Source organism: Dendrobates tinctorius, unplaced genomic scaffold, assembly GCF_039654945.1.
Source record: "Dendrobates tinctorius isolate UK_male_01 unplaced genomic scaffold, ASM3965494v1 ptg000107l, whole genome shotgun sequence".
Lineage (NCBI taxonomy): Eukaryota > Metazoa > Chordata > Amphibia > Anura > Dendrobatidae > Dendrobates > Dendrobates tinctorius.
The window spans coordinates 49217968-49232286 of record NW_027361775.1 but is presented as its reverse complement, the minus strand read 5'-3'; the positions used below and the strand labels follow the sequence as shown (position 1 = coordinate 49232286).

General features: G+C 47.3%; 1 protein-coding gene across 1 annotated transcript in view; it reads right to left on the bottom strand.

The window, feature by feature from the left end:
• CCDC50 (coiled-coil domain containing 50) overlaps window positions 1–5908 on the bottom strand; it is a 35236-nt gene extending 29328 nt beyond the window's left edge. Inside the window, exon 1 of the mRNA XM_073589433.1 lies at window positions 5664–5908. Within this exon, the coding sequence (XP_073445534.1) occupies window positions 5664–5712 (49 nt within the window). The 5' untranslated portion in view covers window positions 5713–5908. The remainder of the gene's footprint in view (window positions 1–5663) is intronic.
• Window positions 5909–14319: the final 8411 nt, after the last annotated feature.

Below are 14319 nucleotides of genomic sequence, written 5' to 3'. Positions count from 1 at the left end.
TAGTACCGGGTATTAACATGCGAGACTCGGCCCTACCTAGATACTCAGCAGCACTAAGGCTGTGAGGTGGGTGTAACCAATAGAATTAAAAAAAGCCCTCTGTTCTTCAGAATAGTAAGAGGCAATAAGGAAATGTGCCTGCTTTTACAAGCTTTTTGCAGTTTTAACCAATTAAGAACTCCAGACAACCCCTTTAAATGCCTGGATTGTCCAATGTAAATGCACCTTAGGCCTCACTCAGACATCAGTTTTTTGGGTTTTGTTTGTTTCTTTAGGTATGAGGAAAACTCAGAGTTTGGAATTTTTTTTAAGTGATAAAAAAAAATAAAATAGAAAAATTCTAGTCTCCATGTTCAGCCTTTGTAAGCCAAAATCAGGGGTAAAGTATAATAGACACACGCACTCCAGAAATCACACACCAGTGTACACACGCACAATGTAACGCCTCTATGCAGCAACCATTGATTCTGGCCGTTTCCTCAAGTCTGTTTGTTCAATGATTTCTACTGAGAACAACGCAAACATTCTAGAAAACACACGGCCAGATATTCTACACTGCTGTTTTAGGCTATGTACCCACGTATGCAGAAAAGAAAAAAAACGGACTTCTTTCCAAAAAAAAAAACAAAAAAAAAAAACCTGCTTACGTGGGTACACAGCCTGCTCAACTCATGAGCCAGGTATATAGTGCCAGTGAAATGGAGTTACCCGCTAAGGTGAAGCCACAATGTTACCGAAAGCCTCGAGCAAGTGAGAATTCATGCACTTCGGGAAGGGTTACACAACCGTATACAAAAAAAAAAGTTAATCCAGAAAAATGACAATTTTTTTCCCAATTGTCATCCATATGCAATCCGTTTTTTTTTTTTTTTTTTTACAGCAGCTATCAATCTTGTATAACAGCATCGGATACTATACATACGGCATCCGATGTTTTTGTGCACCCTTAGACCTGAATGGCCGAGTCTCATCTGATCTACAGAAGGAACTGGAGCACAGGCTCAGATTTTTTTATTGATTTGTTTTTTTAATTAAATGGGCAGCACTCAGACCAAGAATATGGTTGGGTGAATGATCCCTGACTTACCGTATATGGCCCATCTGCGCTAGACACAAAGCAAACTATGGAGAAAACCAAACTTCTTGGGGAAAAAAAAGCGACAGCAGCTTTCTGGTCAGCAATCATCAGTACAGAGAGTTAATAATTAACACGACCTTACACAACAGCTCTGTGAGTAATGGGAATGGAATCTCCAAAAGCCACATTTTATTAGGATACAGAGGAGAACTAATCCGTCTCCAGACAGCGCGAATGTTTCACTCCATAAGCACCAACAGAAAGGGAAGAAACCGGAGGAACCATGGCGTAGTGTCCCAATACGAGCAGGTCCTCAGACCACCAATCATGAAGAGGAGGTCCCATCGCAACGCTCCCCATCAATTAAAGGCAAGGCAGAGGCCACATCCTCGCAGAATGACCATAGTTCCCTTTTGGACGGGGTCACACTAGCGAGGAATACGGATGAGAGCTATGTGATAAAACATCGTACAGCACTCGGACCAGTATTCATCTATGGGGCAGCTCCCATCAGCGTTTTTTTTTTCCTCGGCCGTTTTCAACGTGAGAGTGAAATCGCAGCACACTGTCATTGTTACTGACACTCAGCCAAGTCTCGGCTCACTCACACCCATATAAATCTATAGGTGCGAGGGAGACAACGCACATCACTCATATCATTGGAGTGCTGTGCGCTATACGCTGACCCCGGCAATGGAGGAGATGGAGAAATTACTTTCTCCGCCTCCTCCGCAGCTGTGCTCCGATCTTCTCTGTGCGAGAGGATCGGAGCAGTCACATGACACTCGGCTCCCGTTCGCAGCAGAGCAGGAATCAAGGGTTAGCTCTCGCATCCGAAGCCATATGCTAGTGTGACCCCGGCCTTTACCAGATAGTGGAGCAACACAACATATACTTATAGTCTAAAGTGTTAGGGTCTATTTCCTAAGACCTCCCTGCGGCACAACATGACCGCGATCAGTAAACTCACCGACAGGAGGGCGCTTGAATGCCTCTTTACACAAGCACAAGAAAGTAAAAGAGGCGCATTCCGCGATATAGCACAAATGAGATCTATACCAGATTAATGAGTGCACCTAGACTGACAATGATTTTTTTATTTTTTTATGCTGCACAAAAATGATCATTTTAGTCGAATAAATAACATGGACTTTTTATTTAAAGGGGTTGTCGACTACTAGAACAACCCCTTCTTGATCTAAACGTTTGGCCTCGCTAAAATAAAAACTTATACTCACCTCCCGTGCTGGTGCCGTTCCAGCATTGTTGGCACTCACGTTCCCAGGGCTCCCATGCGGTTATGACATGTGAGCCCGGTGCCCAATCAGCGCTGGCGTCACCGTTCCCGCCTTCGTACAGTTAGGTAATTGAAAGGAAGTGACAGCTGTAGCTGCCGCTAACTTTCTGCTCATTAACCATGTGAAGGCGGGGACAGCAACGGCAATGCTGATTGGGCGCCAGGCTCAGATGTCGTAACAACTGCATGTGAGCCCTGGCACCGCGAATGCCAACAAGGCTGGAAAGGCGCTGTGACGGGAGAATCACCTTTTTATTTTATTGGGGCCAAACATTTAGATCAAGAAGGGGTTGTTCTAGCAGTGGACAAGCCCTTAAGTACTAAGTTTAACAATATGTGGGGAGAGTCACGCTAAAGAAAGCTCATGGATAATGTATGAGATATGAAATCAGATACTTTAATAAAATGGAGTTTGTAGTTATTTTTTTGTAGATCTGTAGTGTAAATTCCTCCTTGCTCAGACCTCTGTGTCACAGATAGCAGCACCCATCCCCATTATGGGCTTTGGTGCTGTTTAGGTGTCCGTATTTTGCTTCCTTTTGCAGACTCTGCATCACACATTATTAGCATGTTATACATTTCTTAATAGTCATGTTGAGTACAAGCGATCTCCCCATCACATGAATGCGACTATACCCTGCACAGTCACTACAAAATGTACACTGTCGGTGTTCAGGTACAATGGAAAGGCCGCATATTGGCCGGGATTAGAAGAGCCGGATCCCCACTGATGTCATTAATTGCCGGCTTTAGGGATTCACCATTGATACAGTGATTGCGGAAAACCCCTTTATGTGACAGGTCCAACATGTGTGCGGATACACTACACCTACACTTGTAAATGCCGCACTTGTCTATATTAAACCGCAATCAGCACAAGATAAGGAAAGGATTTACCAATAAGTAACCCAATCATGAGATTATAATCACAGATTTTCAACTATGGAAGGGAGAATAGGAACAAGAATGGCCATCATCGGCAGCATTACTAAACATACAACCAGTCTATAGGAGGATGATTGACTGCTGGGAGCCGGGGTCAAGCTTGGGGAGGAAGAGAAGGGGGAGTCTTTCCTGAAGCTGGCAGGATTATTTGGGAATGTTTAGTCCCATAGGACACAGGACCTGGTGCAGCCGACGACGGACAAGGAGATTTCTAAGCCAGCAAAATCTAAACGCCTGGAAGAACTGGATCTGTCACTTTACTCCGAGGTTCCCAATGATAGCACCACATCAATAGACGGCTATTTATATATCACAAGTCACAAATAGGATCAGGAACATTGATTAAACCCATCATTACACACCAGGTGTCAGAACAGAGTGGAGCCATAAACTGCACAGATTGTGCCATTGATTTAGGTTTCCTTTTTGTCCCATCCATCCCAGTTGGTAACTCCAAATAGGTGGCATAGAGCCAAAGTGACCGTGTCACCCAGGGTTGGACTGGCCCACTAGAGAATCCTCCGGTGGGACCTGGCTTCTCCTTGAGGAGAGTTCATAGTGTAAACTTTGCAGTTCCTAGGGGGCTCTTCAGTGGGGGAGAAAGGTGGGCCCTCAGAATCAGATTCTCTGGTGGGCCCAATGTTCTTCAGTCTGACACTGTGTCACCCACAGAACGTCAACGTTTTAGTTTTTTAAGATAATGATTTATTCACGGTGGAGCCCAAATCTCATACCCCGAGCGTGTACATTTCGTAGAGCTCTCTTTAATGTATATGAAGTGCCTCCAATATGACCCTTTATTCCTAGATAAAATAACAGAAAGTAAAATCTTGACCGTGGAACATTTGGGGACAGCTCGGACCACTCCCCTCATACTAGAACATAGGCCCCCATCACACATTCATCAGGGTTTTGGATCTGTTCTTCGCTCAGTGTGCCACCAGTGGTTTTCCGGTATGGCTAAGGAAAAAGAAACGACACAGCTTCTCCTATACTATGTAAGGCCAGTTTCACAAGTCAGTGGCTCCAGTACGTGTGGTGACAGTTTTTTCACGTAGCGGAGATACTGACACACGTAGACCATGGGTCTATGTGTCCGTGTGCAAGTCACATTGACATGTCTGTTTTTGAGCGACAGCACGGATCTCACGGACCCATACAAGTCAATGTGTAAACACGTACCACACACGGATGGCGTCCGTGTGCATTTTAAAAGTCATAGGGATAACATTGAAACAAATTGTTTCAATACACAGACACAGGGACAGCATACTGATCGCACACAGACAGCACACGGATACCACACGGACATCTCCGGTACCGGACATATCAGGACGTGTGAGACTGGCCTTACACACGCACAGCACACGGACTGTCCACTGATGCCGTCCATGTTCTGTGTCTCACGCACCCATAGACTTGCACTGGCCCTTGTCATCGGTGTTGCCGGTAAACAATGGACGGGTCTCCTTGTGGCTTACACGGCCATGGGCACAGCAGCATAGGTTATACTGAAAACCCACATACCACACGGCCATGTGAAGGAGACCTTACACAGGATCAGCAGCACGGAAACCCCTGTATATCAAGCGCTATATACAGACTTCTGCCCCAATACTGAAGCTTCCTTATAAATCTATGTACCAGAGATTTTCAAGTCGTCTGCTGCTGTCAGGGCATGCTGGGATATGTAGTTTTACAGCATGTTGGACACTACCGCTATATACTACCAAGTAGCAGAGACTTCATCACAAGTTCCATTATATTTACCAGTTGAACACAAGTCTGCTACACGAGACTGTTGGATTTTTAGATATATATATATATATATATATATAATGAGCATCCAATCGAAAATCCAATGGACCTCATGAATCTGTGACGGCACCCGGCCGTCGTTTGTGTCTGTCATAGGACGGCTCTGACTGGGTTGGCGACACGAGCTGCAGAGTTCACCGATTGGCTGCAGTGCTGCAGACCATAGCTGACACGGAGCGGGGGCGGACACTCCACACTGGACCTGGGGAGGGTGAGTAAAGGAAAGGGTTTATTTTTTTTTTTTTAGGGTACGGCGCTTTCTGAAACCAAAAATCGGACACACGGTCATATGTCCACTCCGGTCACACTGCAGGAAAGTGACATTATTCCCTTTAGCAGGGGCCCCTGCGCCACAACCAGCAGCAGCCATGTGCTACCTGTGGTGAGAGACAGGGGGCGCATCCCCACATTACACTGTGCCAGCAGGCAACCCACACCAGGCCCGGGGGTTAATAGGAGCCGGGTAACCCTTGGCGGCCCGTGTCCCCAAGCCTGAGGGGAGGGGGCGCAGGACAGAACATTTACCTTCCTTGACTCCGGGCAGCTTGGAGCTGTCGATAGTGACCTCGGTCATGTCTGCCGCCGGCTGGCGTCACTCCGCCCCGGCAGGTCAGTCAGCGCTGAGACCGCACACTGGCCGGTGTGATGGCCGGACACCTGTCATCGGCGGAGGATCCCTGCCGGATCGCACGATGCCCGAGCTGTGTGCAGGCAAGCTCCGATGCAATCAGGGCAGCCCGACTAGGATTGTATGGTAGGGGAGAGAGGACAAAATACGTGCAGGGCTGGGCCAGTCACACAATCGCATGACATCATGTGCTCGGGCAGCTGGAGCTTTAACTCCTGCACTGCTGGATCATCCGGTACAATCATCTGCCTTATAGGACCGTGGACCTTCTGGATTTTTTACTATTTTATGTTTACAAATGTGAATGGTAAAGGTATCCAAAGGTGCGGTGTGGAGCTGAGAGCCCTGTGTGCGGTGCAAGTGTCCGAACACCAAGGCTCTACAAGGTCACCACTGTCTGGGGTAGAACAGCTGCCCCCTGCTGGAAGGATCCACACACACACAAGACAGGTGGTGGGCCACAGCGACCGGAATCACGGGGGTCAGATCCAGGACAGGTGCGAAAGTCTGTACTTGCAGGTTCGGACTGGCCCATAGGGTAACAGGGGAATCCCCGGTGGGCCCCGTGAGATGAGGCCCCCAACACCACTGTATGGGCAGCACTTGGCATCATTCACTTGATTCACTCTGGTTAATGACAGATGAGATGCTGCTTTTCTACATACATACTACCCAGTTTATTATTATATAGAGATATGGGTACATTTATGAAGGAGGAAAGTGAGCCCCCCAACTTCAATGTTACAGGTGGGCCCTTAGCACCCCAGTCCAACACTGTGTACTTGTATCATGGAAAGAAGATGGAGGAAAGCTGGGGAGCGATGGACACATGGAAGGAGATGGAGGAAAGCTGGGGAATGATGAGAACATGGGGAATGGAGCGAGATGGAGGAAAGCTGGGGAATGATGAGAACATGGGGAATGGAGGGAGATGGAGGAAAGCTGGGGAATGATGAATATATGGAGGAATGGAGAGAGATGGAGGAAAGCTGGGGAGCGATGGACACATGGAGAGAGATGGAGGAAAGCTGGGGAATGATGAATATATGGAGGAACGGAGAGAGATGGAGGAAAGCTGGGGAATGATGAATATATGGAGGAATGGAGAGAGATGGATGAAAGCTGGGGAGCGATGGACACATGGAGGGAGATGGAGGAAAGCTGGGGAATGATGAATATATGGAGGAATGGAGAGAGATGGAGGAAAGCTGGGGAATGATGAATATATGGAGGAATGGAGGGAGATGGAGGAAAGCTGGGGAATGATGAATATATGGAGGAATGGAGAGAGATGGAGGAAAGCTGGGGAATGATGAGAACATGGGGAATGGAGGGAGATGGAGGAAAGCTGGGGAATGATGAGAACATGGGGAATGGAGGGAGATGGAGGAAAGCTGGGGAATGATGAATATATGGAGGAATGGAGAGAGATGGAGGAAAGCTGGGGAATGATGAATATATGGAGGAATGGAGAGAGATGGAGGAAAGCTGGGGAATGATGAATATATGGAGGAATGGAGGGAGATGGAGGAAAGCTGGGGAATGATGAGAACATAGGGAATGGAGGGAGATGGAGGAAAGCTGGGGAATGATGAGAACATGGGGAATGGAGGGAGATGGAGGAAAGCTGGGGAATGATGAATATATGGAGGAATGGAGGGAGATGGAGGAAAGCTGGGGAATGATGAATATATGGAGGAATGGAGAGAGATGGAGGAAAGCTGGGGAATGATGAATATATGGAGGAATGGAGGGAGATGGAGGAAAGCTGGGGAATGATGAGAACATGGGGAATGGAGGGAGATGGAGGAAAGCTGGGGAATGATGAATATATGGAGGAATGGAGGGAGATGGAGGAAAGCTGGGGAATGATGAATATATGGAGGAATGGAGAGAGATGGAGGAAAGCTGGGGAATGATGAGAACATGGGGAATGGAGGGAGATGGAGGAAAGCTGGGGAATGATGAATATATGGAGGAATGGAGGGAGATGGAGGAAAGCTGGGGAATGATGAATATATGGAGGAATGGAGGGAGATGGAGGAAAGCTGGGGAATGATGAATATATGGAGGAATGGAGGGAGATGGAGGAAAGCTGGGGAATGATGAATATATGGAGGAATGGAGAGAGATGGAGGAAAGCTGGGGAATGATGAATATATGGAGGAATGGAGGGAGATGGAGGAAAGCTGGGGAATGATGAATATATGGAGGAATGGAGAGGGATGGAGGAAAGCTGGGGAATGATGAATATATGGAGGAATGGAGAGGGATGGAGGAAAGCTGGGGAATGATGAATATATGGAGGAATGGAGAGGGATGGAGGAAAGCTGGGGAATGATGAATATATGGAGGAATGGAGAGAGATGGAGGAAAGCTGGGGAATGATGAATATATGGAGGAATGGAGGGAGATGGAGGAAAGCTGGGGAATGATGAATATATGGAGGAATGGAGGGAGATGGAGGAAAGCTGGGGAATGATGAGAACATGGGGAATGGAGGGAGATGGAGGAAAGCTGGGGAATGATGAATATATGGAGGAATGGAGGGAGATGGAGGAAAGCTGGGGAATGATGAATATATGGAGGAATGGAGGGAGATGGAGGAAAGCTGGGGAATGATGAATATATGGAGGAATGGAGAGAGATGGAGGAAAGCTGGGGAATGATGAATATATGGAGGAATGGAGAGAGATGGAGGAAAGCTGGGGAATGATGAATATATGGAGGAATGGAGGGAGATGGAGGAAAGCTGGGGAATGATGAATATATGGAGGAATGGAGAGAGATGGAGGAAAGCTGGGGAATGATGAATATATGGAGGAATGGAGGGAGATGGAGGAAAGCTGGGGAATGATGAATATATGGAGGAATGGAGGGAGATGGAGGAAAGCTGGGGAATGATGAGAACATGGGGAATGGAGGGAGATGGAGGAAAGCTGGGGAATGATGAATATATGGAGGAATGGAGAGAGATGGAGGAAAGCTGGGGAATGATGAATATATGGAGGAATGGAGAGAGATGGAGGAAAGCTGGGGAATGATGAATATATGGAGGAATGGAGGGAGATGGAGGAAAGCTGGGGAATGATGAGAACATAGGGAATGGAGGGAGATGGAGGAAAGCTGGGGAATGATGAATATATGGAGGAATGGAGGGAGATGGAGGAAAGCTGGGGAATGATGAATATATGGAGGAATGGAGGGAGATGGAGGAAAGCTGGGGAATGATGAATATATGGAGGAATGGAGAGGGATGGAGGAAAGCTGGGGAATGATGAATATATGGAGGAATGGAGGGAGATGGAGGAAAGCTGGGGAATGATGAATATATGGAGGAATGGAGAGAGATGGAGGAAAGCTGGGGAATGATGAATATATGGAGGAATGGAGGGAGATGGAGGAAAGCTGGGGAATGATGAATATATGGAGGAATGGAGGGAGATGGAGGAAAGCTGGGGAATGATGAGAACATGGGGAATGGAGGGAGATGGAGGAAAGCTGGGGAATGATGAATATATGGAGGAATGGAGGGAGATGGAGGAAAGCTGGGGAATGATGAATATATGGAGGAATGGAGGGAGATGGAGGAAAGCTGGGGAATGATGAATATATGGAGGAATGGAGGGAGATGGAGGAAAGCTGGGGAATGATGAATATATGGAGGAATGGAGGGAGATGGAGGAAAGCTGGGGAATGATGAATATATGGAGGAATGGAGAGAGATGGAGGAAAGCTGGGGAATGATGAATATATGGAGGAATGGAGAGAGATGGAGGAAAGCTGGCGAATGATGAATATATGGAGGAATGGAGGGAGATGGAGGAAAGCTGGGGAATGATGAATATATGGAGGAATGGAGAGAGATGGAGGAAAGCTGGGGAATGATGAATATATGGAGGAATGGAGGGAGATGGAGGAAAGCTGGGGAATGATGAATATATGGAGGAATGGAGGGAGATGGAGGAAAGCTGGGGAATGATGAATATATGGAGGAATGGAGGGAGATGGAGGAAAGCTGGGGAATGATGAATATATGGAGGAATGGAGAGAGATGGAGGAAAGCTGGGGAATGATGAATATATGGAGGAATGGAGAGAGATGGAGGAAAGCTGGGGAATGATGAATATATGGAGGAATGGAGGGAGATGGAGGAAAGCTGGGGAATGATGAATATATGGAGGAATGGAGAGAGATGGAGGAAAGCTGGGGAATGATGAATATATGGAGGAATGGAGGGAGATGGAGGAAAGCTGGGGAATGATGAATATATGGAGGAATGGAGAGAGATGGAGGAAAGCTGGGGAATGATGAATATATGGAGGAATGGAGAGAGATGGAGGAAAGCTGGGGAATGATGAATATATGGAGGAATGGAGAGAGATGGAGGAAAGCTGGGGAATGATGAATGTATGGAGGAATGGAGAGAGATGGAGGAAAGCTGGGGAGCGATGGACACATGGAGAGAGATGGAGGAAAGCTGGGGAATGATGAATATATGGAGGAATGGAGGGAGATGGAGGAAAGCTGGGGAATGATGAGAACATAGGGAATGGAGGGAGATGGAGGAAAGCTGGGGAATGATGAATATATGGAGGAATGGAGAGAGATGGAGGAAAGCTGGGGAATGATGAATATATGGAGGAATGGAGAGAGATGGAGGAAAGCTGGGGAGCGATGGACACATGGAGAGAGATGGAGGAAAGCTGGGGAATGATGAATATATGGAGGAATGGAGGGAGATGGAGGAAAGCTGGGGAATGATGAGAACATAGGGAATGGAGGGAGATGGAGGAAAGCTGGGGAATGATGAATATATGGAGGAATGGAGAGAGATGGAGGAAAGCTGGGGAGCGATGGACACATGGAGGGAGATGGAGGAAAGCTGGGGAATGATGAGAACATGGGGAATGGAGGGAGATGGAGGAAAGCTGGGGAATGATGAATATATGGAGGAATGGAGGGAGATGGAGGAAAGCTGGGGAATGATGAGAACATAGGGAATGGAGGGAGATGGAGGAAAGCTGGGGAATGATGAATATATGGAGGAATGGAGAGAGATGGAGGAAAGCTGGGGAATGATGAATATATGGAGGAATGGAGAGAGATGGAGGAAAGCTGGCGAATGATGAATATATGGAGGAATGGAGAGAGATGGAGGAAAGCTGGGGAATGATGAATATATGGAGGAATGGAGAGAGATGGAGGAAAGCTGGGGAGCGATGGACACATGGAGAGAGATGGAGGAAAGCTGGGGAATGATGAATATATGGAGGAATGGAGGGAGATGGAGGAAAGCTGGGGAATGATGAGAACATAGGGAATGGAGGGAGATGGAGGAAAGCTGGGGAATGATGAATATATGGAGGAATGGAGAGAGATGGAGGAAAGCTGGGGAATGATGAATATATGGAGGAATGGAGAGAGATGGAGGAAAGCTGGCGAATGATGAATATATGGACACATGGAGGGAGATGGAGGAAAGCTGGGGAGCGATGGACACATGGAGAGAGATGGAGGAAAGCTGGGGAATGATGAATATATGGAGGAATGGAGAGAGATGGAGGAAAGCTGGGGAATGATGAATATATGGAGGAATGGAGGGAGATGGAGGAAAGCTGGGGAATGATGAATATATGGAGGAATGGAGGGAGATGGAGGAAAGCTGGGGAATGATGAGAACATGGGGAATGGAGGGAGATGGAGGAAAGCTGGGGAATGATGAATATATGGAGGAATGGAGGGAGATGGAAGAAAGCTGGGGAATGATGAATATATGGAGGAATGGAGAGAGATGGAGGAAAGCTGGGGAATGATGAATATATGGAGGAATGGAGAGAGATGGAGGAAAGCTGGGGAATGATGAATATATGGAGGAATGGAGGGAGATGGAGGAAAGCTGGGGAATGATGAATATATGGAGGAATGGAGAGAGATGGCGGAAAGCTGGGGAATGATGAATATATGGAGGAATGGAGGGAGATGGAGGAAAGCTGGGGAATGATGAATATATGGAGGAATGGAGAGAGATGGAGGAAAGCTGGGGAGCGATGGACACATGGAGAGAGATGGAGGAAAGCTGGGGAATGATGAATATATGGAGGAACGGAGAGAGATGGAGGAAAGCTGGGGAATGATGAATATATGGAGGAATGGAGAGAGATGGATGAAAGCTGGGGAGCGATGGACACATGGAGGGAGATGGAGGAAAGCTGGGGAATGATGAATATATGGAGGAATGGAGAGAGATGGAGGAAAGCTGGGGAATGATGAATATATGGAGGAATGGAGGGAGATGGAGGAAAGCTGGGGAATGATGAATATATGGAGGAATGGAGAGAGATGGAGGAAAGCTGGGGAATGATGAGAACATGGGGAATGGAGGGAGATGGAGGAAAGCTGGGGAATGATGAGAACATGGGGAATGGAGGGAGATGGAGGAAAGCTGGGGAATGATGAATATATGGAGGAATGGAGAGAGATGGAGGAAAGCTGGGGAATGATGAATATATGGAGGAATGGAGAGAGATGGAGGAAAGCTGGGGAATGATGAATATATGGAGGAATGGAGGGAGATGGAGGAAAGCTGGGGAATGATGAGAACATAGGGAATGGAGGGAGATGGAGGAAAGCTGGGGAATGATGAGAACATGGGGAATGGAGGGAGATGGAGGAAAGCTGGGGAATGATGAATATATGGAGGAATGGAGGGAGATGGAGGAAAGCTGGGGAATGATGAATATATGGAGGAATGGAGAGAGATGGAGGAAAGCTGGGGAATGATGAATATATGGAGGAATGGAGGGAGATGGAGGAAAGCTGGGGAATGATGAGAACATGGGGAATGGAGGGAGATGGAGGAAAGCTGGGGAATGATGAATATATGGAGGAATGGAGGGAGATGGAGGAAAGCTGGGGAATGATGAATATATGGAGGAATGGAGAGAGATGGAGGAAAGCTGGGGAATGATGAGAAGATGGGGAATGGAGGGAGATGGAGGAAAGCTGGGGAATGATGAATATATGGAGGAATGGAGGGAGATGGAGGAAAGCTGGGGAATGATGAATATATGGAGGAATGGAGGGAGATGGAGGAAAGCTGGGGAATGATGAATATATGGAGGAATGGAGGGAGATGGAGGAAAGCTGGGGAATGATGAATATATGGAGGAATGGAGAGAGATGGAGGAAAGCTGGGGAATGATGAATATATGGAGGAATGGAGGGAGATGGAGGAAAGCTGGGGAATGATGAATATATGGAGGAATGGAGAGGGATGGAGGAAAGCTGGGGAATGATGAATATATGGAGGAATGGAGAGGGATGGAGGAAAGCTGGGGAATGATGAATATATGGAGGAATGGAGAGGGATGGAGGAAAGCTGGGGAATGATGAATATATGGAGGAATGGAGAGAGATGGAGGAAAGCTGGGGAATGATGAATATATGGAGGAATGGAGGGAGATGGAGGAAAGCTGGGGAATGATGAATATATGGAGGAATGGAGGGAGATGGAGGAAAGCTGGGGAATGATGAGAACATGGGGAATGGAGGGAGATGGAGGAAAGCTGGGGAATGATGAATATATGGAGGAATGGAGGGAGATGGAGGAAAGCTGGGGAATGATGAATATATGGAGGAATGGAGGGAGATGGAGGAAAGCTGGGGAATGATGAATATATGGAGGAATGGAGAGAGATGGAGGAAAGCTGGGGAATGATGAATATATGGAGGAATGGAGAGAGATGGAGGAAAGCTGGGGAATGATGAATATATGGAGGAATGGAGGGAGATGGAGGAAAGCTGGGGAATGATGAATATATGGAGGAATGGAGAGAGATGGAGGAAAGCTGGGGAATGATGAATATATGGAGGAATGGAGGGAGATGGAGGAAAGCTGGGGAATGATGAATATATGGAGGAATGGAGGGAGATGGAGGAAAGCTGGGGAATGATGAGAACATGGGGAATGGAGGGAGATGGAGGAAAGCTGGGGAATGATGAATATATGGAGGAATGGAGAGAGATGGAGGAAAGCTGGGGAATGATGAATATATGGAGGAATGGAGAGAGATGGAGGAAAGCTGGGGAATGATGAATATATGGAGGAATGGAGGGAGATGGAGGAAAGCTGGGGAATGATGAGAACATAGGGAATGGAGGGAGATGGAGGAAAGCTGGGGAATTATGAGAACATGGGGAATGGAGGGAGATGGAGGAAAGCTGGGGAATGATGAGAACATGGGGAATGGAGGGAGATGGAGGAAAGCTGGGGAATGATGAATATATGGAGGAATGGAGGGAGATGGAGGAAAGCTGGGGAATGATGAATATATGGAGGAATGGAGAGAGATGGAGGAAAGCTGGGGAATGATGAGAACATGGGGAATGGAGGGAGATGGAGGAAAGCTGGGGAATGATGAATATATGGAGGAATGGAGGGAGATGGAGGAAAGCTGGGGAATGATGAATATATGGAGGAATGGAGGGAGATGGAGGAAAGCTGGGGAATGATGAATATATGGAGGAATGGAGAGGGATGGAGGAAAGCTG